The sequence below is a fragment of the Bufo gargarizans genome, chromosome 8 (genome assembly GCF_014858855.1).
Source record: "Bufo gargarizans isolate SCDJY-AF-19 chromosome 8, ASM1485885v1, whole genome shotgun sequence".
Taxonomy (NCBI): domain Eukaryota; kingdom Metazoa; phylum Chordata; class Amphibia; order Anura; family Bufonidae; genus Bufo; species Bufo gargarizans.
The window spans coordinates 17,439,158-17,465,349 of record NC_058087.1 but is presented as its reverse complement, the minus strand read 5'-3'; the positions used below and the strand labels follow the sequence as shown (position 1 = coordinate 17,465,349).

Genomic DNA, 26,192 nt, shown 5'->3' with positions numbered 1-26,192 from the left:
CTACATGATCTAAAGTGTCCGAACACAAAAAGAACATATAATCTAGTATATATCACATTTATCTATATGCTACAAAAAGCTACATGGTCGTTCCTGCACCTCAGTGAGCCTCCACAGCCTCCAGCCCCATAGGAGAGCTCAGGAATGATTGGACTCCATGAATAGGAACGGACATTGTTGAAAGTTAGTGGCCATTCATTATGAAACAAAAAGCCCCCAAAAATCACCTCCCAACACAGTTTGTTAAAACTCATATTTGCTTTACACAGCCCTTACTGGCTTCAACAATTCTTTACAGATAAGGAGATTTTAGATCTTGGTACTTACAGCCGATCAACATAACACAAATGGAAAATACTTTTTCCGAGTTGGTGTTGGGCGACACATTTCCAAAGCCCACGCTTGTCAGACTGCTGAAAGTAAAGTAAAGGGCTGTCACATACTTGTCCTTGATAGACGGGCCAGAACTGGGATCGCTGTAGTTGTACGGTTTCTTTATTTGATCTCCTAAAGCATCCAACCAACTAATCTTGTGAATTAAGTAAGGTCGTTCCACGTTGCCAATGGCATACCAGATGCAAGCTAGCCAGTGAGCAATTAATGCAAAAATGCACATGAGCAGCATTAGGACGGCAGCACCGTATTCTGAATATCTGTCCAATTTCCTTGCAACTCTGACCAAACGGAGTAACCTTGCAGTCTTTAAAAGTCCAATGAGGGTGGTAGTCTGCGAAGATAAACATACTGAATTAGATGGTATAAGTTATAAAATTATGATTTCTGTTAGAATTAAGAATTTTTATTTTTCTTGGGGGGTCTGCTCACTATGAAGTTATGGTTTCCATTTCTACAGGATCATGATGGATTGGTTATGATCTGTTTGATGGATCTGTCATGATCTATTATGATCCATTAGGATCTGTTCCCCCATGACTGTGTTGCACTATCAGGAGCAGCGTGGCGCTGTTTTTTACTAATTATATATTTTTTTCTAATAATGGAAAACTCCTTCAACCAGTATAAATGTCATACCTTCTGAATGATAAATAAAAATATATCATTGTATACCGCTTTACCCATATTTCTTCAGAAAATACCTCCCAACTGAAAATGCCACCCAGCACATTACAATTAGAGATGAGCGATATTCTCAAAAATTCGATTTGGTTGATTCGCCAAATTTTTTCGAAAAATTCAGTTCGATACAAATTTATTTGTGACGCATCACGTTAAAAAAGGCTATTTCCTGGCTGCAGAGAGCCTTTATAGTGGTGTAGAACACTGTGCCTTGCAGTAACACCCATAGGGAGTCTGCTGTGGTAGTGAAATAATACTGTGAGTCAGTATGACATGCAGAGGACAGGCGTCGCTCTTAGAATCACTGCATACTTCACTTATTTGAGCAGTTACGGGGCCAAAACTGACCAAATAACTCAAGTGTGAACTTAGCCTTACAGGTCAATGTTAGAGTCAAGAAGAGGCACACTCCTTTTACACCATCGGCAGCTTATTTCCCATAGATGTCTACAGAACCTGTTCTATTAAACGCTTATACAAGTAGAGCCCCCCGACAGAGTGGAGAGGGTGTCAGCAGTAAGTTTGTGTTGACGTCACTGATTATTTTGCCCTTCCTCTGATCCATCAGAACAATAACCCCAAAAAAACGGATCCTGTCTGTGGAGCATCCACCTTCAATCGGTCAGCATTTGGTCAGTAATCCAAAAGTATTGCTAAAGCCCAAAAAAACAGGAGTGGATCCAAAACAGAGATGACACGTAAATGGAATATTTTCATGCCTTCTGTGTTTTGTACCCACTACTGCTTTTGGCTACCAAAGCCAATTCTGATGCAAAAGAGTGATCATGTCATGCAGGCCTTACAGCTGTTACATAGACAAGATACGTTGTGCGTCTCATTTTTCCTTCCTTCTGACAGATCAGAAGAAGGGTAAAATAAATGATGATGTCAGCCAGGCCAAAAGGCAAAATAGTAGCCCAGTCATGAAATGGCGAGGGTGGGAACAGCATGAGAAGTCCACAGAGTGGCCCTATGACATATTTGGAGAGGGAGGGACTACAGCACCACCAACTTGGCCAGGAGCACATTCAGCTTCTGAGCGGTTGGATGACTGCACGCATACTGTTGTCTCTTCGCAATCGCTTCGTTGATCGATTGCTGACGGAATGACTGACGAGGAGTAGGAGCACGAGCATCAGGACCAGCAGATAATGGGAAGGACAGACAGCTCCCTTCGACTGAGGTGGTGGAGCTTTGACTGCCTGAAATCGGGTGCGTACCACTGGGTGATGCAGCGGTTGCTGCAGCAGGCTGGACCACCACATCGGAGCCATGGTTCTTCCAGGCCACTTTATGGTGACGCTGCATATGTTGACACAGGGCCATGGTGCCAACATTGGCACCCTGGCTACGCTTCACCTTCTGCCTATAGATTCTACAAATTGCCATGTTCACCTCCTCCGGCTGCTTAACAAAAAACTGCCACACCGCCGAGTAGGTGATTTTTACCCTCAACACTCCACACTGACTGCTACCGCCACTGCTATCGTGAACCTCTGCACCACTGCTTTCCGGGCAGGTAGGCTCCTGCGAAGCGGGTGGTCTACCCTGGGCACGTTTGGCTCCCGACCTCCAACTGCTGCCACCCTGCTGAATCCCAGCCACGCTAGCGAATTGCTGGCTCCGCCGCTGCCTCACGGGCAAGCTGCCACCCTTTTCTCCCGATAATGATGAAGCCCCTAATTCACCTGTCTGACGAACCCACCGACTCTTGGCTGGGGGTGTCTGATGTCACTTGGGACGAAGTGGATGACCGAGTCAATCATTCAAGAACCGCTGGGTTGCTGGTCAAGACATGACCGCCTCTTGCTGCGACCCCTGCTGCCACGCCCCCTTACTCTGCTGCGACCTTTGTCTGCGCCAAAAACATTTAGGCCTCTGCCACTCCCGTGTGCAGGGCCTGGCACTTCTCTGTCTGACATACTGTTAGATCAAATAAATAAATAAAAAGGAAATTAAGACACACCCAAAAAGTCTGTAATTTTCTCACTTTACCACACAACGGCTAATAAGCCCTTTTTTCCCCACTAATACATGCCACAAAAGGCTTTAGAACATATAACTGCATCACTGAATGTCAAATAATATATATTTTTTTTGCCTCTAATACACTCCAAAAAGGGCTATAATTTTCTCACTTTATGACACAACGGCTAATAAGCCCTTTTTTCCCACTAATACCAGGGGAAAAAATGCTTTAGAGCATATAACTGCACCGCACAAGGGCAAATAAGGCAAATAAAAAACCCTGTTAATGGCTGCATCAAACAGCACTTGCACCCCAATAACAAGAACGGTTTGCTGGAATTACAGAGCTGTATAATGGCAATTTGGATCCGCAGTCAGTGCAGCAAGGTGTAATAGGATTGTTCCTATTACCCAGGCTGTTAACTCCCCTACTGAACCCTGTTCTGCTTCAATACTGTGGAATGATTCCTCACTATCTTTTCCCTGAACTTCTATACAGCAAAATAAAAGTTTTAAAGTATTTTCTACCACTGTTCCTAGCGCCTGCTGACGTCTCTCCCTGCACTAAGTACACTGGAAAATGGCTGAGGCTATTTATAGGGCTGTGACATCTCAGGGCTAGCTGGCTGCTGATTGGCTGCATGCATGGCATTGTGGGTGATCCCTTGTTCCCAGTGTTCCTTGCTCCATGTCCTAACAGGTGCAGCAGCCATTTTAGGAAAAAAATTCGATTCGTTACCAAGAAGTGTGAGGAAAATCGGATTCGGTGAGAATCAAATTCTTTCTGAAATTCAGATCGAATTCCACTTCGTCAACTTCGATTCGCTCATCTCTAATTACAATCATGGCCGCCTTCATGCAATTTTGTGTCTAAAAAAAACTCCTAAAACTCCGAAAAATAAAAGCTCAAGATGTGTTGGGCTCATAATTTATACCTATGTCTACATTCATATATCATCACGTATTCACCAGAAATGAATAGACCAAAAATCTCAATGATCCAGGCATGGAGTTTCCCTTAAATGACATAGTCGAAAGCAGCATCACAACTGTCACGTGCTGGAGGCCAGAGGCAGACCTCCAGGACGTCAGGGAACCAGGACACGGCAACATAGTCCAGCAGCAACAAATAGCAAGAGCTGCAACAGGACATATGCAGGAAGTATGCAGAGGCACAATACTACCACTGACTGGCAATACTCTGGAGCGGCGTAACTAAGCAACTCCCTGGTATTCATTAGAGCCTCAGATGGTGAGGATAGACTTGAGCCAGTAAGGTAGTTGCCAGGGGCTACTCCAGAGCAATCCCCGAGTCAGTGGCAGCTGGTCCAGACAGACCAGAAGGTACCTGAATTAGGTACCGGCAGGAAGCGTAGACAGGCAAACAGAGAAGAAACAAGGAGCAACGGCACAACCAAGAGAAACACAGATGAGAGATACAAAGCACAGAACAGGCTAGAGATTCAGGCAGACAAAAGATTTAAGGCACACAGAGATTTGTGGCACACGGAGATTCCCCCTCCGGGGAAGCCAGGGACCATCTTCCGAAGGCGGGACACAGAACAGACAACAAACAGAAGCAGTTAAGCACTGCCAGGCTATCAGATGCAGTTACACACTGCTAGGCAAACAAGGAACAGATCATGACATAAAATGATACAGGGCAGGTACAGAACAGAACAGGACATGGCATTAAACACCATAACAGAACAGGTACAGATCAACAAAGACCAACAATCCAAAACCAGGTCAGACATGCAGAAGGGTAACAGGAACCCCAGGACAGAAACAAGGTGCTACACCTGGCCAGGCACAGACAAAACTGAACTGACCTCCAGCCCCCAAAGCCCACAGATGAGGGCACCTGGAAAGCCCCACCCAGGCACAGAACCACAGGCACAGAACAGTGGAGTTAACCCTAACAGAACCGTAGTACAGAACACGACACAGAGGCTGCAGGCCGTTGCCCCTGGCAACCAGCATACATGGAGACACCCGCAGCCAGTACACCAGAGCACAACCAACCCGTGACACCTCAGACAACCAGGGAAGCATCACGGGAAGAGTAAACATTCCGTGACACAACAGACACGGGGAAAGCAACATACACAGGCGTGTTCAAGACACCGCAGCCAGCATGCAGCCCCAAGCAACCAGCCTGCACAGTTAACAGCCTGCAGCCAATATGCAAGGGAGCATGCAGCCAGCCTACATGGAAAACTGTCACAATGAACCGCACTGTGACAGCAACACTGCAGCAATTTTTGGTGGCTGCTGAATGCCAGTGTGGTTTATGAAATTGTGAAAGCACAAATATAACACCCTGAATTGTGCTCTGGGTGGTTGCCCTTTTTCTTTTGTGTAGGTGTTTTGGGTATACGGTGGCCTAATCTTCACCCAGAGAAGGAAATATTTGGAGAGAAAAAACATGACTAAAGGCTATTTAGATGCTACAGATTTCCATATCTCTGCCCAGTTCCTCCTGAAAACTCAATCCCCCATATGTAATCTAATACAGATGTAGTAGAGTTAACACACATGCTTTATGAGACGTGTTATCTAAACTAAATGCGTTAAGCAAACACCTTCAATTGCTTTTGTTTCAAGATAACACGATGAGTTAAGAGTTTGTGTGTTAACCCTGCTACATCTGTAGGCAGTAGGAGGTTATTTTAGGCTAGCGCTGGACCCTTTTACCTACTGGATCCCTACTGCACAGGATGCTTTTGGTATGTCCAACCCTTGTCCCTCTCCTATCACAGGATATGCCGTCTCTTGTCTCTCCCATGTTCATAAGGAATAATTATTTTTGTAGGAATATTTTTAGGTTTCTCTTCTACATGCTTATAAATTTTGCACTGGCTATAATAGGGAGGCAGATGGGAGCAGTTAAATTCCATAGACATAGCCTCACTAATTAGGAAGAAACCTGCCTCCATCAGGCTGATGTTCAGGGCTATGTAAGGATTGAGTAGTATTTTAATCATGACTTCTCAAGAAGCTAGAGACGCGTTTCTATTTTTTTATGATAGGCTAAATTCTGTAGTCTGCATATTTAGTAGCAGCATTAAGCTGACATCATAGATGCCTGCTGTTCTTACATGTCCTAATTCAGAATCAGATCAAGTCGAGAGAGATTACTGCAGATAGGGGTTATGTGGAGGTATACATCCAAGGCTAATATAACTGTGTAATGGAAAGCAAGAATACATTGTCCATGTCCTAGTAACGCCAAACAAAAAGGCTGCTGCCAGCCAAGGTGTGCACCGCACGGCCTCAAATTTACAAACTCCTATAAATGCACAACACGCCAGCGGTGATGTTTATACAAAATATTTTATTGAACATATGTGCAAAAAGTACAGTACATGATAAAACTCAGAAGGGAATGCAGACAAGTGTGGATGAATAATACCCCCTATGACCAGTATGTACAGTACAGACCAAAAGTTTGGACACACCTTCTCATTCAAAGAGTTTTCTTTATTTTCATGACTATGAAAATTGTAGATTCACACTGAAGGCATCAAAACTATGAATTAACACATGTGGAATTATATACATAGCCCAAAAGTGTGAAACAACTGAAAATATGTCAAATTCTAGGTTCTTCAAAGTAGCCACATTTTGCTTTGATTACTGCTTTGCACACTCTTGGCATTCTCTTGATGAGCTTCAAGAGGTGGTCACCTGAAATGGTCTTCCAACAGTCTTGAAGGAGTTCCCTGAGATGCTTAGCACTTGTTGGCCCTTTTGCCTTCACTCTGCGGTCCAGCTCACCCCAAACCATCTCGATTGGGTTCAGGTCAGGTGACTGTGGAGGCCAGGTCATCTGGCGCAGCACCCCATCACTCTCCTTCATGGTCAAATAGCCCTTACACAGCCTGGAGGTGTGTTTGGGGTCATTGTCCTGTTGAAAAATAAATGATGGTCCAACTAAACGCAAACCGGATGGAATAGCATGCCGCTGCAAGATGCTGTGGTAGCCATGCTGGTTCAGTATGCCTTCAATTTTGAATAAATCCCCAACAGTGTCACCAGCAAAGCACCCCCACACCATCACACCTCCTCCTCCATGCTTCACGGTGGGAACCAGACATGTAGAGTCCATCCGTTCACCTTTTCTGCGTCGCACAAAGACACAGTGGTTGGAACTAAAGATCTCAAATTTGGACTCATCAGACCAAAGCACAGATTTCCACTGGTCTAATGTCCATTCCTTGTGTTCTTTAGCCCAAACAAGTCTCTTCTGCTTGTTGCCTGTCCTTAGCAGTGGTTTCCTAGCAGATATTCTACCATGAAGGCCTGATTCACACAGTCTCCTCTTAACAGTTGTTCTAGAGATGTGTCTGCTGCTAGAACTCTGTGTGGCATTGACCTGGTCTCTAATCTGAGCTGCTGTTAACCTGCGATTTCTGAGGCTGGTGACTCGGATGAACTTATCCTCCGCAGCAGAGGTGACTCTTGGTCTTTTTTTCCTGGGGCGGTCCACATGTGAGCCAGTTTCTTTGTAGCGCTTGATGGTTTTTGTGACTGCACTTGGGGACACTTTCAAAGTTTTCCCAATTTTTCGGACTGACTGACCTTCATTTCTTAAAGTAATGATGGCCACTCGTTTTTCTTTACTTAGCTGCTTTTTTCTTGCCATAATACAAATTCTAACAGTCTATTCAGTAGGACTATTAGCTGTGTATCCACCTGACTTCTCCACAACGCAACTGATGGTCCCAACCCCATTTATAAGGCAAGAAATCCCACTTATTAAACCTGACAGGGCACACCTGTGAAGTGAAAACCATTTCAGGTGACTACCTTTTGAAGCTCATCAAGAGAATGCCAAGAGTGTGCAAAGCAGTAATCAAAGCAAAAAATGGCTACTTTGAAGAACCTAGAATATGACATATTTTCAGTTGTTTCACACTTTTTTGTTATGTTCATAATTCCACATGTGTTAATTCATAGTTTTGATGCCTTCAGTGTGAATCTACAATTTTCATAGTCATGAAAAAAAAGAAAACTCTTTGAATGAGAAGGTGTGTCCAAACTTTTGGTCTGTACTGTATATCCATACATGCTTGTAACAAATTGCCACTGTCAATGTGATACAACAAGGACCCCCGCAGAGCTGCTGCAAAAAAATTGTGAAAAAAATCACATCAGAAAATCATGCTGGATGTGTCAGGAATTCCATAAGGCAGCATAAAAAATATAAAAATATTTTTATATATATAAACCTACTCCAAAAGAGGAGTCACCACAGTGACCATATAGTCACATCCCAGAAGGAATACCACACTGGAAGGCTGAGGAGACACTGGAGCATGGAGGATAGGCAGCACAGCAGGGGCACCGGTGATCACATAAACAGCAAAGGCATAAAAAAGTACATGGCAATGAAATAACCAACCTGGATAGGGGGAAAAACCCGACGACCGTTTCGCTCTCTGACTTTTTCACAGGGCACAATACAACTGCCAGGAATCACAATACTTATAGCCCAATCCCTTCTCACTAGCCCAATCAGATGCGGCCGATCAACAGCTGACCTGTTGCACCTGTGAGATGTGATCACACCGCCGGCCTCCAGCAAACGTGCCGTCACCACGGAACACGCCCCCAGTTGCATCATAGGTCATGAGAGCGGAGCGGTCCCTCCCCCTGGCCCACGTCATAAGCGCGTGACCGGGGGTGGGCTAAACACGCCCTAGATAGTCACATGACCCACTCTGGGCGTCTGCGGCTGCCAGGCAACCACCTCAAAGCGGCCGGAGGACGGAAACTCCAATAATCACAGCTAAGTGCAGCAGTCAGATGGATACTAAAGGAGGTGGGCAATACACTAATGCATCCTCCATTATATAAAGAGTACACCCTAGCGATCTATATACCTATATATCATTATTAAGCCGATAAATCCATGTAAAATGCTATACAAAAAAATCATTAAACATTATTAAATATTAGATGCAAGTGATAATTGATACAATACAGTCTAATATAATGTAATATACATACTCCTAATCAGAATCATAGCTCAATGCAAATAACCCACATGGTATTGTTTGCCCTAGTTGCAGGGTGTCATCTACCATCCCATATGTAGGTCTAAACAATTTTCAGTATTAAATACTGGACAGTCAAAATTCTATATACCTGTGGCAGTATCCTGAATTAACATAGCAGAGATGATCATACAAAAACAGTATATATATACATATAAAAGTGCCAAACAACATTGAATATACTAAAAATGTACACAAATGTACATAATTCATAAATATACATATAAATATTTAATTAATAGATGACCATGATTGCAATTCAAGCATGATCACACAGTGTAAGAATACCGTAAACCGAATAGTCGAAAAAATATATGATACATAATCAATGAACAATAATAAATAAATGAATAATAAAAAATAAATAAAATATTAAATATAAAATAACTGTGCCAGTGCAAAAATACCCGGGTCCTTGTTGTATCACATTGACAGTGGCAATTTGTTACAAGCATGTATGGATATGCATACTGGTCATAGGGGGTATTATTCATCCACACTTGTCTGCATTCCCTTCTGAGTTTTATCATGTACTGTACTTTTTGCATATATGTTCAATAAAATATTTTGTATAAACATCACCGCTGGCGTGTTGTGCATTTATAGGAGATTGTCCATGTCCTCCAGAGTTCAGTAGGATAGGATGCAAAAATTAAAAGATGCTGAAATATTGAAGAAATTGAACTTTCTAATTGTATCTCAATCTATATGAGCCGCAGGGGTGCACAGACGGCTATAGAGGAAGTCAAATGGCTTATAGTGGGGCTGTCACGCTCTGGAGGCCCAAGGAAGACCTCTGGGACGTCTTGCAAACAGGACACAGGCAAGATTCAAACCAGGGACCAACAGAGTACTTTATTACACATGTGATAAAAGAACATGACAGTAAAGCAGGTTAGGCAATAGTGATAGCACTACCACAGAACCAAGTGCACCGGCAGACTAGAAGCAAACCCCAGAGGGCAGAGAGCCAGTGAGTCCCGTTCTTCACAGAGCCCCTGGTGGTAGGGATGAGCTTGGCTGAGGGTTCACTGGTTGCACCTTCAGGAAGGTCCGGGTACACTTGACTGCTACTTGCAAGCACCAGCGGAACAGACAACAGAACTGGAACCCAAGCAAACACAGGACATGGATCAGACGACAAGACAAACGGGAACCAGCACAGAAGTAGATGCCTGGACCCCATACGGAACGGAAGCATGGCGGTCACAGGCAGAGCTGCACACAGACTATAGATCCTCCGTCCGGGGAAACCAGGGACACTCTCACGAAGGCAGGACAGACAAGGAACAGACTCGATTAGAAGCAGTTGGCACTGCCAGGCTGGACATAGAACAGGCAGGATCGGAGGCAGTGGCGTACAATCCATGGGGCCCCGGTGTGAAACTGATCCATGGGACCCCCTCCCCGTCGCCCCTCCCCCCCAATCTGCCTCCACCCCCCCACTACCTACCCTACCAGTGCTGTAACTATAGTGTTATGGGCCACAGTGCAAACATTTTTACAAAGAACCGGCAGATTTTCTTACTAAGTGGTCTTTCCGTGCGGCTAATCCGCTGCATTGAGTGCCAAGCCCCATTCTGGAAAGCAGAGACACGGAGCAGTAACATGATTGACTGTGATCTTTTTACTACAAAATCACGGTGACAACTTTATCTCTCTGTGATTTTGTAGTAACAAGATCACAGAGAGGCACAGAGCATTATCAATCATGTCACTGCTCCGTGTCTCTACTGTTCGGCTTGGCTCTCTTTCATGCAGCGGATTACCCGCACGGGATCTGCTCGTGTTAAAGAGCCCTAAGCCCAATGCATGGCTACACTCACCCAGTCCTAATAAAATCTGGTCCTACCTCATCCAGGGTGTCGCTGGCATCGGCGTGATGTCCGCTGGATCCATTACAAGGTCCCTGTGGTGAGAAAAAAAGAATAATCACATAAGGAAGGGATGGTGACTGCCCCTGTGAAATCACCAGCAGGGCGCACTGTGCTGGCCTGTAAGACTGAGCCATGCCAATGTATAGCAGTGTAATCTAGGACATTTCCCCTAAGTGCAACCACACAGTACTAATGCCCACCTTGTGGCCCCTCACAGTAGTTATGCCCACCTTTGTTCCTGTCACAGTAGTTATGCCCAGATATGTGCCCCCTCAGAATGGTTATGACAGATTATGTGTCCCCTCACAGTAGTAATGCCAGATTATGTCCCCCCATAGTAGTAATGCCAAATTATGTGTCCCCTCACAGTAATAATGCCAGATTATGTGCCCCCTCACAGTAGTAATGCCAGATTATGTGCCCCTCACCTAGTAATGCCAGATTATGTGCCCCTCACAGTAGTTATGGCAGATTATGTGCCCCTTCACAGTATTTATGCCCAGTTATGTGCCCCCTCAAAGTAAATATGCCAGTGTTGTGCCCCCTCAAAGTAAATATGCCCAGATATGTGCCCCTTCAGAGTGGTTATGCCAGATTATGTGCCCCTTACATTAGATATGCCCACATATGTGCCCCTCACAGTGGTTATGCCAGATTACGTGCCCCCTCACAGTAGTTATGCCTTCATATGTTCCCCCCTCACAGTAGTTATGGCAGATTAGGTGCCCCCTCAAATTAGTTATGGCAGATTAGGTGCCCCTCAGTAGAGATGTCAACTTTTGTGCCCCCTCACTCTAGTTGTGCCCATCAAACAATCCCCTTCCCCCTAGTCTGCAGCGTTAGAAAAACATACTTACCTTCTTCCCTGATTACAGGAGGCAGATTGCCGGGCTTTCAGCACTCCTCCCACAGCCAGCAGCGCAATGTGGGGCCAGCAGGGGGAGCTCCTGAACTCTGAAGATCAGTGAAGCAAGGAGCAGAGAGGTTCCCCTGCTTCACTATGGAAACACCTGGCCGTGTGAGTGAGTGAGTGCGCACTACCCCCCTCTTCCTTGACCCTCAGCCCCCATATTATTCATGTAATGGAGGCATGGAGCGCTCTGATGGGGCCCGAAATTGCCACTGTACTTCATGCCGGGCCCCATCAGAGCACTCCATTACATGTGAGTACAGCGGGACCCCTGCCAGCGGCCTGGGGGGGTCTACAGGCGGCCGGGCCCGGTCGCAACTGCGACCCCTGTATGTACGCCACTGATCGGAGGCAGTTTAGCACTGCCAAGCTATCAGACGCAGTTAGAGCACTGCTAGGTTAAACATGGAACAGAGTGGATACATCAATGACACAGAACAGGTACAGAAGATAACCCAAGGCATGGACAAGGATAACAACATCACCACAGAGCAGGTACAGAACATCAGACAAGGCAATAACATCAATGCATACAAAGCAACACCACAAACAATGGAAGATAGCAAAACCCCCTTGGTCAGCAGCAAGGGGCTACACCCAGTAAGGCACAAGACAGACTGAACCCAAGCCCCAAAGCTCACAGATAGATATAGCTGGATTAACGAGGGCACCCGATAAACCACACCCAGGAACAGACCACCCAGGAGCAGCTCCCGATGTACTGGAATACATGAAAACTGCAAGCACTAAAGCTTCAACTTTTTTTTTTACTGAAAACCAAATGGATGCAGCATAACAATAAAATGTGATTAAAAATGTCCATAGCCTACAAACAGTAACAACTAGACCAGGGATGCCCAACCTGCAGCCCTCCAGCTGTTGCAAAACTACAACTAACAGCATGCCTTGACAGCCTACAGCAAGGCATGATGGGAGTTGTAGTTTTACAACAGCTGGAGGGCTGCAGGTTGAGCATGCCTGAACTAGACTTAACGCAATTGCAGCAAATTTCCAGCTGTGAAAAGTTGCACAGGTTTCCATTCACTGGAAGGAGAAATCTTGAAAATAAGAGATTGAAACACCAGGTATATTAGATAGTGTTAAGCGGAATTCAGGGAAAATTTGATTCGCTGCAAAGCCGAATTTCCTCGTGCTTCGTGGTAGTGAATCGATTTTCCCTGAATGGCGGTTAAAAAATCAAAAAAATCATACTTACCTCCTCCATTTGAGCGCAAAGAGCCAGCCACCATCTTGAAGATCTCACACGAAGTCCCTTGTGCGGTGACATATGAGGTCACCACACCAGCCGACGTGATGACGTCATCACGGGCTGCGGGAGTTTCCGCGCTAGATCTTCAATCAAGATGGTGACGGCCGGCTCTTTGTGGTCAAAAGGAGGAGGTAAGTATGATTTTTTTAATTTTTACAAAAAATGTACACTCTATTATTACTATCGGATGCTGGGATCAGCATCTAAGAGGTACAATGAGGGCGAGAAGGGAAGCACAATCGCCGCACCCGGTCATCGCATGCACTACTTACAAAGGAATGCGCTTCGTGATGAACTAATTCATCACAAAGCAAATTTTGGGGTAAAATTCGACGAAGCAGTTGAATTGCATTTTGCAATACTTCGCTCATCACTAATATTAGACATTTATTTTGCAGAGCTTTTCAATGGCAATTATTGTATAAATTATGATGTATAATGAAGATTTGGTTTGGGCTAAAAATAAAGTATTAAATGAACTATGTGTTAATTATACAACTGAGTAAAAATGATGAGGAAGGAAATATATCTCTTGGGACTTGATCATCTATATTTAAACATGAAAATCTCATGCTAAATCACAATTTCAAATAATATCTCGGGGGAATGGAGCACCAATGATATAGCCTTGGGTTTCTTCACACACTTTCAGGAAATAGCTCTGTACAAACCATGATTGAATTTCTACTATTTAGCAGATATAAATTTCCTTGCTGTAAGAATTGTAACCGTTCAGGGACTGAGGTTTATAAAAATGATTCCTTCCTGGTAAATATTTAACAAACTGAAAGCTGCTGAAGGAACATATATATGCCTGATGGAGGGAGTCTGGGAACACATACCTGCATATTTTATAAGGAGAGGTAAAAAATGTACCCAGAGAAAGACCCTCAACTGTGTACCACTGTATTATTACTGAATCTCGGATTCTTCGCCCCCGGCCTCGCCTACTTCTCTTGGCTCCCTCAATGTAAACATTCTGTTTGACACTGCTGCAGCCAATCGCTGGCCACAGTGGGGACCTGATACCCTTGAGTCACATAAACCACATGACCATTTGTCATGAAGCAAGGTGTGCTGCAGGTCACCACTGCTGCCAGTAATTGGCTGCAGCTGTCACGTGACCCGCTTGAAGCAGGATGTTGACTCGGGCACGCCAGGGAGCTGCAGAGCTGGCGGTGGAACCATCGATCTGGGAACCAGTGGCAAGGATCAGGAAGCACTGTACCTATCCCAAGGATGGGCCGTCAATGTAAGAGTCCTGGAAACCCCTTTAAATGGCTTCTGTCAGCCCACTAAACCGTTTTTTTGGGGGGGTTAATAATAATCCCTATACTGCGAGCTCCCTTTACATAAGCTAAATATTCATTTTGGTTCAGTAGAATTTGATAAAAAGCTATTTTTATAATATGTAAATTACCTTGCTACCAGCAAGTAGGGCGGCTACTTGCTGGTAGCAGCCGCATCCTCCGATCCTAATGACACCCCCTCCGCATTATGATTGACAGGGCCAGGGAACGGAATCGTTCTCTGCTGGCCCTGTTTGAATTCCAAATCTCGCGCCTGCGCCGTACCTGTCTTTAATCGGCGCAGGCGCACTGAGAGGCGGCCGCTCTCTCTGCCGCTCCATCCTCAATGCGCCTGCGCCGATGACGTCCCATCTACACCCGGCGCAGGCGCATTGAGGATGGAGCGGCCAAGAGAGCGGCCGCCTCTCAGTGCGCCTGCGCCGATTAAAGACAGGTACGGCGCAGGCGCGAGATTTGGAATTCAAACAGGGCCAGCAGAGAACGATTCCGTTCCCTGGCCCTGTCAATCACAATGCGGAGGGGGTGTCATTAGGATCGGAGGATGCGGCTGCTACCAGCAAGTAGCCGCCATACTTGCTGGTAGCAAGGTAATTTACATATTATAAAAATAGCTTTTTATCAAATTCTACTGAACCAAAATGATTATTTAGCTTATGTATGCAGAGCTCGCAGTATAGGGATTATTATTAACCAAACAAAAAACGGTTTAGTGGGCTGAAAGAAGCCCTTTAAATGGCACGCTATCACTTATTTGGATGGGCACTGAAGGAGATTTTTTTAAAAGTTTTTTAGGATTACTGTGTTCTTTAGTACATCCTTCACATGCTTTTTTATTTTTTCAATTTGGACTCTCCTGACCCGTTTTCATCATGTAAGGTTACTTTCACACTAGCGACAGGGCTCAACAAAAACGCTCAGGAAGGGTGGGTTCCCACTAGCATTATGCCATTCCGTTTATTACGGATTATAATGGAATGGCCAGATGGAATACAAAACGGAAGCCTTTAAGAGGCATTCCATTTTTACTCCGTCCTAATAGAAGTGTATGGGCCAGCATAACGGATACAATTGGTTTCTGTTATGCAGGACGGAGAAAAAAGTCCAGTCGAAAGGAAACCAGGCGGAATCGTTATGCTTGTCCATAGACTTCTATTAGGACGGAGCAAAACGGAATAACTCTTAAAGGCTTCCGTTTTGCATTCTATCTTGCCATTCCATTATATTAAGCTACAAACGGAACCTATAACGGAATTGCATAACGCTAGTGCGAACTCACCCTTACTGATGATATAACGATCTGCATCGGTTATATTATCTTTAACATAGCATTGATGGATCTGTCATTAACTCCATTGAAAGTCAATGGAGGACAGATCCGTTTTCTATTGTGTCTATTGGATCCGTCTCCATTGACTTGCATTGTTGGTCATGCCGGATCCGTTTTGCTCCGCATCCCAGGACAAAAAGAAAACCACAGCTTGCTGAGGTTTGCTCTCCGATATGGGAACGCAACCAAATGGAACGGAATGCTTTTTGGAGCATTCTATTCTGTTCAATTACGATTTTGTCCTCATTGACAATAAATGGGGACAAAATGGAAGCAATTTTATCCGGTATTGATATCCTAGGACGGATCTTAATGCCGGAAAATAGAAACGTTAGTGTGAAAGTAGCCTAAACCATTCACTTTCCATCCTGTATCTATCACTTCCTGTTCCTGTATCCAACCAAACCCATAATGCACCTCTCCTTCCTCTGCCACAGCTCCGGCACCGCCCCTAACAACTTCCATCTAGTTTATAGCTCCTCCCACCCAGCTAGTTACATAGACACTCCCCTATCACTGCCCCGCCCATGGACATAACATCAAAGGAAATAAGAAGGAGCTGCGTGGACATGGTCTTGTCCATTTTTACTTACCTCATCTGAGCCAGATCCAAAAATCAGAAGATCGAAAGGTATTGCTGCGACCATATCTATTAGGAACCAGCCTTTGAAGTAATGAATCGCTATTTTTGCAGGGTCGCTGACAACTTCTTCATTATGATTAACGTATGTGGTCCGGAAGTTTATGAGTATATCGATTATGAACATGATATCTACCATTAGGTCTACAACATTCAGGGGGTTGCAGGAATATCCACACGCGCGCCTCTTCTGCTCCTCTAAGTCATTCAGTAGGAAGGCAGCTGAGTAGGGTGTGAAAATGGCAGTGTATATAACAAGCAATAAAATTAGCCAGTCCCATACGGCTTTGAATGGGCTATAGTGCAATATAGTAAACTTATTGATACGAGGTGTTTGAAGTTTGTATTCCGGTAAGACATCGGCTCCCAGTGAGAGGACCTGTGGAGACACATCATTAAAGATGACAATTAGTGAAGATGTATTCCTTGTATTACCATAAAAGCTGACTTTTTATTACCCACTGCAATATTCCACCGCTCTCTATAGGACACACATTTTGTGATCTTATTCAATGGTCTTATTCTATTGTCATATTCAGATGCACACACAAATGTAAATGATCTTATAGTATAGTTTTAAAGTTTGGAAAGAGACGAGAATCCCTCAAAGCTGTTATCCCACAAATTTAAAATTCTTTTATTTACTCACTTATCTGGTTTTCCAGAGAACTTTCTTCCCTTTCTGTTGACGGGCAGCAGCTCACATAAGACAATCAAGCACCTGCATCTTTCAAGATGCATTACATTTAGCTCTTGTTTCCTCCCCCGTATAGGAAACAATCCCATATATAGCCCCAGAAATACATACAGTATGTAACGCTCCCACAAATTTCTTCTCCACTGTCTAGAAAGATATGAATTTAGAAGTAGAGATGAATGAATGGAAAGTGTCTGTCTGGACCACTTCACCTGCTTCAGTATGAGATCACTAGACCAACACCGAGGAGAAGGGGAGCAGGGAAGGACGAGGAAGACCAGGAGGATAAACAGCAGGGGGCACTACCGTTTTCAGGGAGGAAAATGTTATATACATTAAAAATTAGCAATATTTTTATTGCATGTACTGTACATTACAATAATATTTCATTTGCAATGCCCCTTTTATTGCATGGTAGTACTTTTTGTGGAATAACACCTTTAACCCCTTTGTTCCCCCTGTCATAAGAGGTGTATAGAGCGGGTCATGAGCTCCATACACAGTCAGTACCCAGCTGTAATGACCAGAATTGAAGCCCAATCCTGGTCATTTAACCCCTCAGATGCTGCTGTCAGTAGTGACCGTGGCATCTGTGGGGATATCGGAGCCCCACAGCAAAAATCACTGATCCATTTCTATGACAGCCTAGGGCCTTCTGAAGTCTCCCAGCATTCTCATACTGAGCTGCCTGCAGAGCTGTGCCTGAGGCATAGCCTGACAGGCAGCCTGTAAAAATCCTATATGCTGCAATAGTATTCTATTGCAGTTTATGGGACAAGTGATTAGACGATCGCAAGTACAAATCCTCTAAGAGGACTAAAAGTGAAAGTGGAAAAAAATATGTTTTTAAAAAATATATTTCACAAAAATAAAAAAAATTCAAATCACGGTTTCCTACTTTAAATATAAAAATAAACAAAAAATAAACATATTAAGAATCACTGAGTCAAAAACTGTTCAAACTATTAAAATATTCAAGTATTTTTCCTGCGCAGTGAATGCCGTAATAGAAAAAAATAAAAGTGTGTGATCTGGCATTTTCAGTTATCTTAGTCTTCCCCAATTTTTTTTTAATAAAGAGTCATCAAAAAGTCATATGTACTCCAAATTGATAACGATAAAAGCTACAGTTCACCCCACAAAAACAAGTCCTCACATAGAGTAACTCTGTAGATGAAAACATAAAAAAAAGTTATGGGTGTCAGAAGATGGCAATGCAAAGAAATTTTTTTTTTTTTTTTAAAGTTTTTTTTAAAGTAGTAAGAGAAAATGAAAACGATATAACTTTGGTATTACCATAATTATACTAACATTTGACATTGCCCCAATTATACAACAAAGCATTTCTCCCTGTTTTTCAATACAAGTGAAATGTCATTAAAACATACAACTTGTCCCACAAAAAATAAGCCATCATAAGGGTGCACGAACAGAAAAGTTTTTTCAGTTTTTTCCTGACTTTCCTCCTTCACTTCACAAAGCAACAGAGTTACATAATAATATTTTAAACAATACATCTCCAGCACTCTGTAAAAACTTCACTTCTTTATTGCAAAATAAAACATCTTCTACAATGATTAAAAACCACAACTACGCGTTTCGGACATAGCATACCATGATTGAGGACAAGTCATACTATGTCCGAAACGTGTAGGTCTGGATTTTAATTGCTGTACAAGATGTTTTTAAGGATTTTTCATTAAAGAAGAAAAGGAGTGCTGGAGAATAATAAATAATAATAATTTATAGTTTTTGAATTTATTAATTGTGGATACACCTGTTTCCGGCTCAGGACATCTCAGAGCAACTGTTAGGGTCCATTCACACGTCCGCAATTTCGGACCCATTCATTTCTATGGGGCAGCAATTCTGATCCTGAAAAATATAGAACATGTCCTATTCTTGTCCGCAATTGCGGACAAGATTAGGCATTTTCTATTAAGTGCCGGCGATGTGCGGTCCGCAAAATGTGGACCGCACATCGCCAATGTCCGTGTTTTGCGGATCCGCAAAACAGACACGGATGTGTGAATGGACCATTATTTGGACATCCAACAGAGACAAGGCGGTGAGCATGATCAGTTTTTTGTATATCTTATGATAATATTTTACCTGCTTTCACCACTAGGGGGAGCTTAGGTGCTAAGTGCATACTGTTGTACTATAGAGTTCTATGTATAAATTGTCTTCAGTAAGCTCCTAAGCTCCCCCTGTTGGTGGCACCAAGTAGCTAGAATTATATGGTTATTTAGGGGATACAGAACTATCTATAAAAATGGAGTCCTAAAATGCTTTAGAGATTCTTGATTAAATGAATCAGCACAGAATGTTTGGATAAAAAAAAAGTGAACAAACAAGTATTAAACGATAGACACTCACTTTAAGGTACTAATGACCTAATGCCTCATTATTATAGATTCTACTCTTCTGACTCGCATACAGAGGAATAATGAACATATGCAAATGGGACGTTACTAGACCTTGGACCCTAGTCATCATACTGCATGAGGTGATGGGAGTCCCGCTGGTAAAGAGCGGGGCTGGATTTTTCATTGAAATCACTTATCTTGGGAGAAGCTCCCTCATAAGTTCAGCATTAGATTCTCTCTTTTAACAAACGGCTGAGTGTTCGGTAGTTTTATACCTCCAGATTTCATGATAAAATAGAAAATATAGTACAACAAAATATAATGCACGTAGCTTCTGAAATTATGTGCTCGCAACAGTAAAATAGCTGAGTTGTTAGGAACACCACCGGCAAAATGGACTTGAAGAGAAAACATCTATTATCTCATGGAATGTACTCAGTGGTTAGTGCTCCATGAAACAGCCATGGCCTGAAATTACTACAACAATTTCACATTGTTACACTAACCACCCAACAATATAACTGATTTAAAGAGCTTTTATTTCCCAGTAGGTTGGCGCTTGCTGTAAAGCACGCTCCTGTATTGCCCTACAAAGCATCTAGTAGCCAAATATGAGGCTACAATTGCACCTGCAAAACGATAAAATTGTAGGTATAAAAAGTGCAAGGATGTTAATATAAACAGAAGTTAATGTAAAATGGATTTTTTTTTTTGTGTCTATTATAGTCGTGGAATTTTCATGCCTTTTCTCCACACAGGTTGTATAGACATATTCTCCTGCCTGATGTGGCGCGAGAAGAGACACCGCTGCACGTTGGGCATCACAATTCTTGTGAGAACCATCTGTAACCCAGCAAATGTCAAGCCTGAGGTCTATTCAAATGTGCATGATACTCATTGGGCATCAGACGGTTGTGTTATACTTTTATACTTGTGTCAATCCATAGGCTAATTTTAAAAATGAAAAATCATACATAAATTAGTACATGACAGATAGAACCAGCGCTGCACCTCACATGGATCCAGAGATCTCCCCATTCACTGCTCCAATTATTCTACTCGATTTATTTCAAGCTGCCGGCTTAAAGCACTTGTCCATACTCAGAGGACATGTCCTGTCTGCTGCAGGTAGTAGCAGATGAAGGACGGAACTGAGCACGTCCTTCTATCTCAGTGAGCAGGACAGAGAAATTAGAAAAGAGCAAACAGCAGGTGGCGCCGTACAGATAGATTTGATTGAATAACAATACATTTTTAATTACATGCAATTACAAAAGTATTCAGATCCAGGTGCTGGTTTGAAGACAGTAGAATATTATTCTTGGGACAACCCCTTTAATCTCTATTTTGCTGATCTGATAACTATGTTCCTTTGTACGTAGCTGCAGTCTTTTTGTCCTTGTAGACTAAAAACAGCCTGTTCCAGTATAACATGTACAACACATCAGTCTTTACACTGTAGTCAAGAGGCAACCATTGGTACAAGGAGAAACATGTAAGAAATGGCTTGTCTGAAAATGGACTTTGTCCACTTCTAGTTGAGATCTGGCCAGAGTCTAGCACGGGTAGGAGCAAGTGTTTCATAAGTCATTCTGCATTAGTCAGCTCAGTAGGCTAGAGTAAAAAATTATCTCATGTCCAAAGTATGTGAATTATGGTTGGTATTAGAGATGAGCGAATTTCTTGAAAATTAGATTCGGCTGATTTGCCGAAATTCACAAAAAAATTTGCTTCGTGACGAATTACTTCGCCACGAAGCGTATTTTTTTGTAAGTATCGGATGCAATGACAGGGAGCGGCGATAGCGCCGCCCCCGTCATTTTACCCCTCAGATGCCGCGTTCATACACGATCGTGGCATCTGAGTGTACAAACAGTGTAAAATTAACATAAAAAAAACATTACATCAAACGTCCATTTGCGCGCTAAGGGCCGGCCGCCGCCATGTTGCTTGAAGATCTCGGCCGAAATCATGTGCAGTGTGAGATTAGGTCATCACGCCGGCCGTCGTGATGATGTAATCTTGCACGGCACGGGATTTCGGCCAAGATCTTTAAGCAAGATTGAGGCTGGTGGCCATTTGTGAGAAAATGGAGGCAGTAAGTTTGAATTTCTGGATTAATCGATTCGCTAACACGAAGCACGAGGAAATTCGGCTTCTAGGCGAATCGAATAATTCCTGAAATTCGGATCAAATTCTACTTTGTGGGATTCGATCATCTCTAGTTGGTACACTCAAATAGCTATACATTAGAGACATCTAAGGACAGATAAATCAAGTTCAAGACAGACAAAATGCATGGCATGGACCCTAATAGTCCTAGAATGGAAGAGATGCCACTAAATATTCAATTAAATCTTGACGACGTGCATTTTTAGTGTTAAGTTACAAAGCCAAGTAAGGCCGGGTTCACGTCACCATTTATTTTTCTGTTCTCCTGATCCCTCAGAAGAACAGAAGAATAAAGAAAAAAACGGATCCTGCATTTTAAAGAGGACCTTTCACTTGTATAAACTATGTGAACGGAGTATGCTGCCATATAGAGCGGCGCCCGGGGATCTCACTGCACTTACTTTTATCCCCGGGCGCCGCTCCGTTCTCCCGTTATAGGCTCCGGTACCTTTGCTCCTTAAGTTATAGTAGGCGGGTCTTCCCTTGTTCTGTGGGCGTCTCCTTCTCCTAGGCTACAGCGCTGGCCAATCGCAGCGCACAGCTCACAGCCTGGGAGAAAAAAACCTCCCAGGCTGTGAGCTGTGCGCTGCGATTGGCCAGCGCTGTAGCCTAGGAGAAGGAGACGCCCACAGAACAAGGGAAGACCCGCCTACTATAACTTAAGGAGCAAAGGTACCGGAGCCTATAACGGGAGAACGGAGCGGCGCCCGGGGATAAAAGTAAGTGCAGTGAGATCCCCGGGCGCCGCTCTATATGGCAGCATACTCAGTTCACATAGTTCACATAGTTTATACAAGTGAAAGGTCCTCTTTAAGCATTCGTTATGCTCATTTATGCACATTTTGTTTTAGATGGCAAAAAAAAGTCCTACAATCAGGACTTTTTTTCCCATCTGAAATAACAGATCTCAGGCAGAAATGGCTAAAACATGGCTAAGACCAAATGTGCATACAGTAAATAAGCATAGCAGATGCTTAAAATAAAGGATCTGCTTTGTTGAGTATTTTAGTTTGACAACCCCATCGAATGTTCTTACATCTTCTAGGAAACTGAAGTTAAAATTTATCAAAAGGGATCTGACAGCGAGTAGTGACAATATGCTAATTAGAAGCCACATGTAATTAATTGATACGACAACTTTAATGAGAACTTTCTGCATTTGTTGAATTAATTGTCGTGTTTAAAGAACTGTCACATTGGGAACCTTGAATAAAAAGGAACGACCAAATGTGCAGGAAAGTGTGAAATTCATTTGTGATATGATGCGGTGAAAAACTCTAATTTTTACATCAATCATATTTGCCTTGAATGGAAATGGATGGTGTAGATTTCCTTCTGTTCTAGAACCGTAGTTAACATAAATGGTCAGATATAAACATTCATTTTAAAATGTCCTCATTAGCAATAAGTAAGTGCACAACTACATTATAATGTTACAGGCTGTGGTATAATACTGAGTATATGGAAGACAACAGCTCAGAAGGAAGGAAGGTTTGGAAGTCTATATGTCCCAGGAGATCAGCCATTTCTACCCAAATCTGTAGCTGGCTGTAAGGCAACTGGCTGCATTATCAGCCCTACCCCCATTGCTCTGTCTGCTATTCGAGACTAGGAATGTTAAATTACATCCTTAACTAAATTGGTACACTGGCAGCCAGTCTCCATCACTGCCCCGCTACTTCTATTAGGAACATTATTCATTGAGCTACTACTACTACTCCCATTTTAGCCATCACCACCACTTCCCTCCTCTCCTTGCTCTGTGAACAGTTGCACGGATGCTTCTAATTGTTAATCAGCTTTTGCTATAAATGTTGGGCTGCCCTCTTACTCCTTTCCTGAAGATAGGTTCCTAGTTTACTAGTTTAACCTGTGAAGGTTTGCTATTTTGATTGTCTGCCAGTGTACCGTACTTCTGCCTAATTACAGACTCTGATACTCCTCTACCTGCCCTGACCTTAAAGGGGTTATCCAACCTGTAAAACATGCCCCCCAATGCCAGATGTTATGATCCGTGCGACGGGAAGATGCAGCAGCGGCCGTGCTGGGAGCAGGAGCTATGCAGGTGCCGGGGAGGGTGGTAAGTCACATCTATATGAGGGGCCCGGGCATTGGGGGAAATATTTTACATGTTGGATAACCCCTTTAAGGCCCTATTACACCTGGAGATAATTGTTCAGATTATCGTTAACAAGAATTCGTATGAACACTCGTTAGTGATGATCTGGCAGAGTAATACTGCCACTGATTGCCCAGATGAATGAGCAAACACTTGTTTACCAGGTAATGCGAAAAAAAAATCCTCATTTGTCGTGGCAGATCATGCCGTGTAATCACTATCTACTGCCACCAAGCAGTGATTCAGTATGGGGATGAGCGATAGCATAAGCATGTAATGGCAGCGGTCTCCTCCTCCTCCTAGTGACCAGGCGATTGTCGGAAAGGAACGCTTACTTCCTCTGCAGGTGTAATAGGACCCTTAGCTTGTCTACTGTACTGACCCTTTGCTGCCTGCCCTGACCCTGAATAACTTCACAGAATTGTACAAATTTTTCCTGCCTTGACCTCTGCCTAACTACTATGAGTATTGTCTGATCCTTCAGTGCTTTTCACCAGTGTCTCTGATCACTGTGGGTCAGCTGCCAGCTCCATCAGCACTATTCCATGAGGTAGCGGCCTGGTGGTTCCCCTGCAGCGAAGGTCAGATCCGTGTATATGGGGTTAAATGGTAAAAAACAGGAAATTTCCAGGAAAATACTATTGGGAATAGTCAAAAGTCAAACCAGTTATTTGGTACACTGGGCCCACAACCATTGTCTGTTACATAAGCTTAATCTCTCTTAGCTATCTGCCAATCGATAACCACCGAAGAGCTCAGGTGAAAATTGGGAAATTAATCTTCTCTGGAAGATTTCGACATAACCGTTTTGTACACTATCGTGTGGACAAGTTTCTTTAGTTTTATTGTAATTTTCTTTGTTTAGTGCTTATTCAACCTGTAATTGGAAAAATGTCAGAATTATACAATAATTGTCTGTCCTTCTGCAGATTATCCAAACATTACAGTGGAAATGCAGAGTCTCAGGCCTCTTTCTCTTGAAGAAACTGATGATTGTGGGTGGCCCCAGCATCAGGACCTCCCATGGCTGGCCTTTTTTCGAATAGCCTATTGGTAAATGGTTCAAACTAGACAACACCTTTAACCCTCATAGTCACCCAATCAATAAAGCTATCCACACATGGGCCAGAGTGTCTGCCTGATCTAACAAAAATGTTGCATATTTTGGGGTAACAAGCACTAGTTAACGTTAGAAGTAACTGTTTATACAGTAGACCAGACAAGGGTATAATAGATCCTCCTCTTTTCTTATATACAGAGTTACCAGCAATATAGCAGGGATTGATGGAACGGTCCAATATCTCCTCGTTGATGAAGCATCTGGCCATTTGTGGTTGGGGGTGGCATTTTTTGTGTGTACACTTTGAACCTTTTCAGTAAATCTAATCAGTATTTACTAATATTATACAATAACAATTAAAGTCAACACCTAAAGTAACTTCACACATGATCTAGTTTTCCATATCCAAACTGGAAGATATACTGTATGTTTCGCTCCATAAGACGCACCAAAGATTTTCATTAGACCTCAGATGAGATCAGCAATCAGCCCCCCAATATTAATCAGACCTCAGCTCACAGCCCTAATCAGACCTCCAATGTTAATAAAACCTCAGCTCAGACCCCAATGTGAATGACCCCCCCAATCAGACCTCAGATGAGACCCCCATGCCTCATATCAGCCCCCCATGCCTCATATCAGTCCCCAGACATATGTAATCAGCCCCCAACTATATATGATCAGCCCCCAGCCATATATGATCAGCCCCCAGCCATAATTAGTTCAGCAGCCCCAAGCCATATGTAATCAGCCCCCAGCCATATGTGATCAGTCCCCAGCCATAATCCAGCAGCCCCCAGCCCCAGATCACAAAATAAAAAAATCCACTTACCTCTTCTGCTCTGGGCACCACCACTCCTCTCCTCCAGTGCTCTTCTTCTTCCTGCTGTCGGCTGTGCTGTGACCTGACGCGCACAGCGTGAGGTCACAGAGCGCCCTCACACTGTGCGCAGCCACAGCACAGCCATCAGCCGAGGACCCAGGAAGCGGTGAGTACAGAGCCTTCACTGCTTCCTGGTCCTCCGGTACTAATAATCGCTTCCAAAATGGAAGCGCTCATTAGTCTTCACTCCATAAGACGCAGGAAAATTTCCCCCCCCCACTTTGGGTGGGAGGAAAGTGTATCTTATGGGGCGAAAAATATGGTACTTCACATTGGATAGAACATGAAGTATAAATACAATAAATTCTGAAACTTGTAATGATAAGGCTGGTCATTAGCGTGATGATAAATACAAGAATTTGCTATTTTTAGTAGATCCCATTAATAATGTATATCCTTGGGAGGAATACTGAATCCCTATGTGGACAAAGAATGACTTTTACATGACTGT

The 26,192-nt window shown here is 43.4% G+C and overlaps 1 protein-coding gene across 1 annotated transcript in view; it reads right to left on the bottom strand.

Moving 5' to 3' along the window:
• KCNH7 (potassium voltage-gated channel subfamily H member 7) overlaps positions 1–26,192 on the bottom strand; it is a 369,362-nt gene that overhangs the window by 85,934 nt on the left and 257,236 nt on the right. Inside the window, exons 7-8 of the mRNA XM_044303361.1 lie at positions 16,395–16,820; positions 328–727 (exon numbers count right to left, since the gene is read on the bottom strand). Coding sequence (XP_044159296.1) covers positions 328–727; positions 16,395–16,820 — 826 coding nt within the window. The remainder of the gene's footprint in view (positions 1–327; positions 728–16,394; positions 16,821–26,192) is intronic.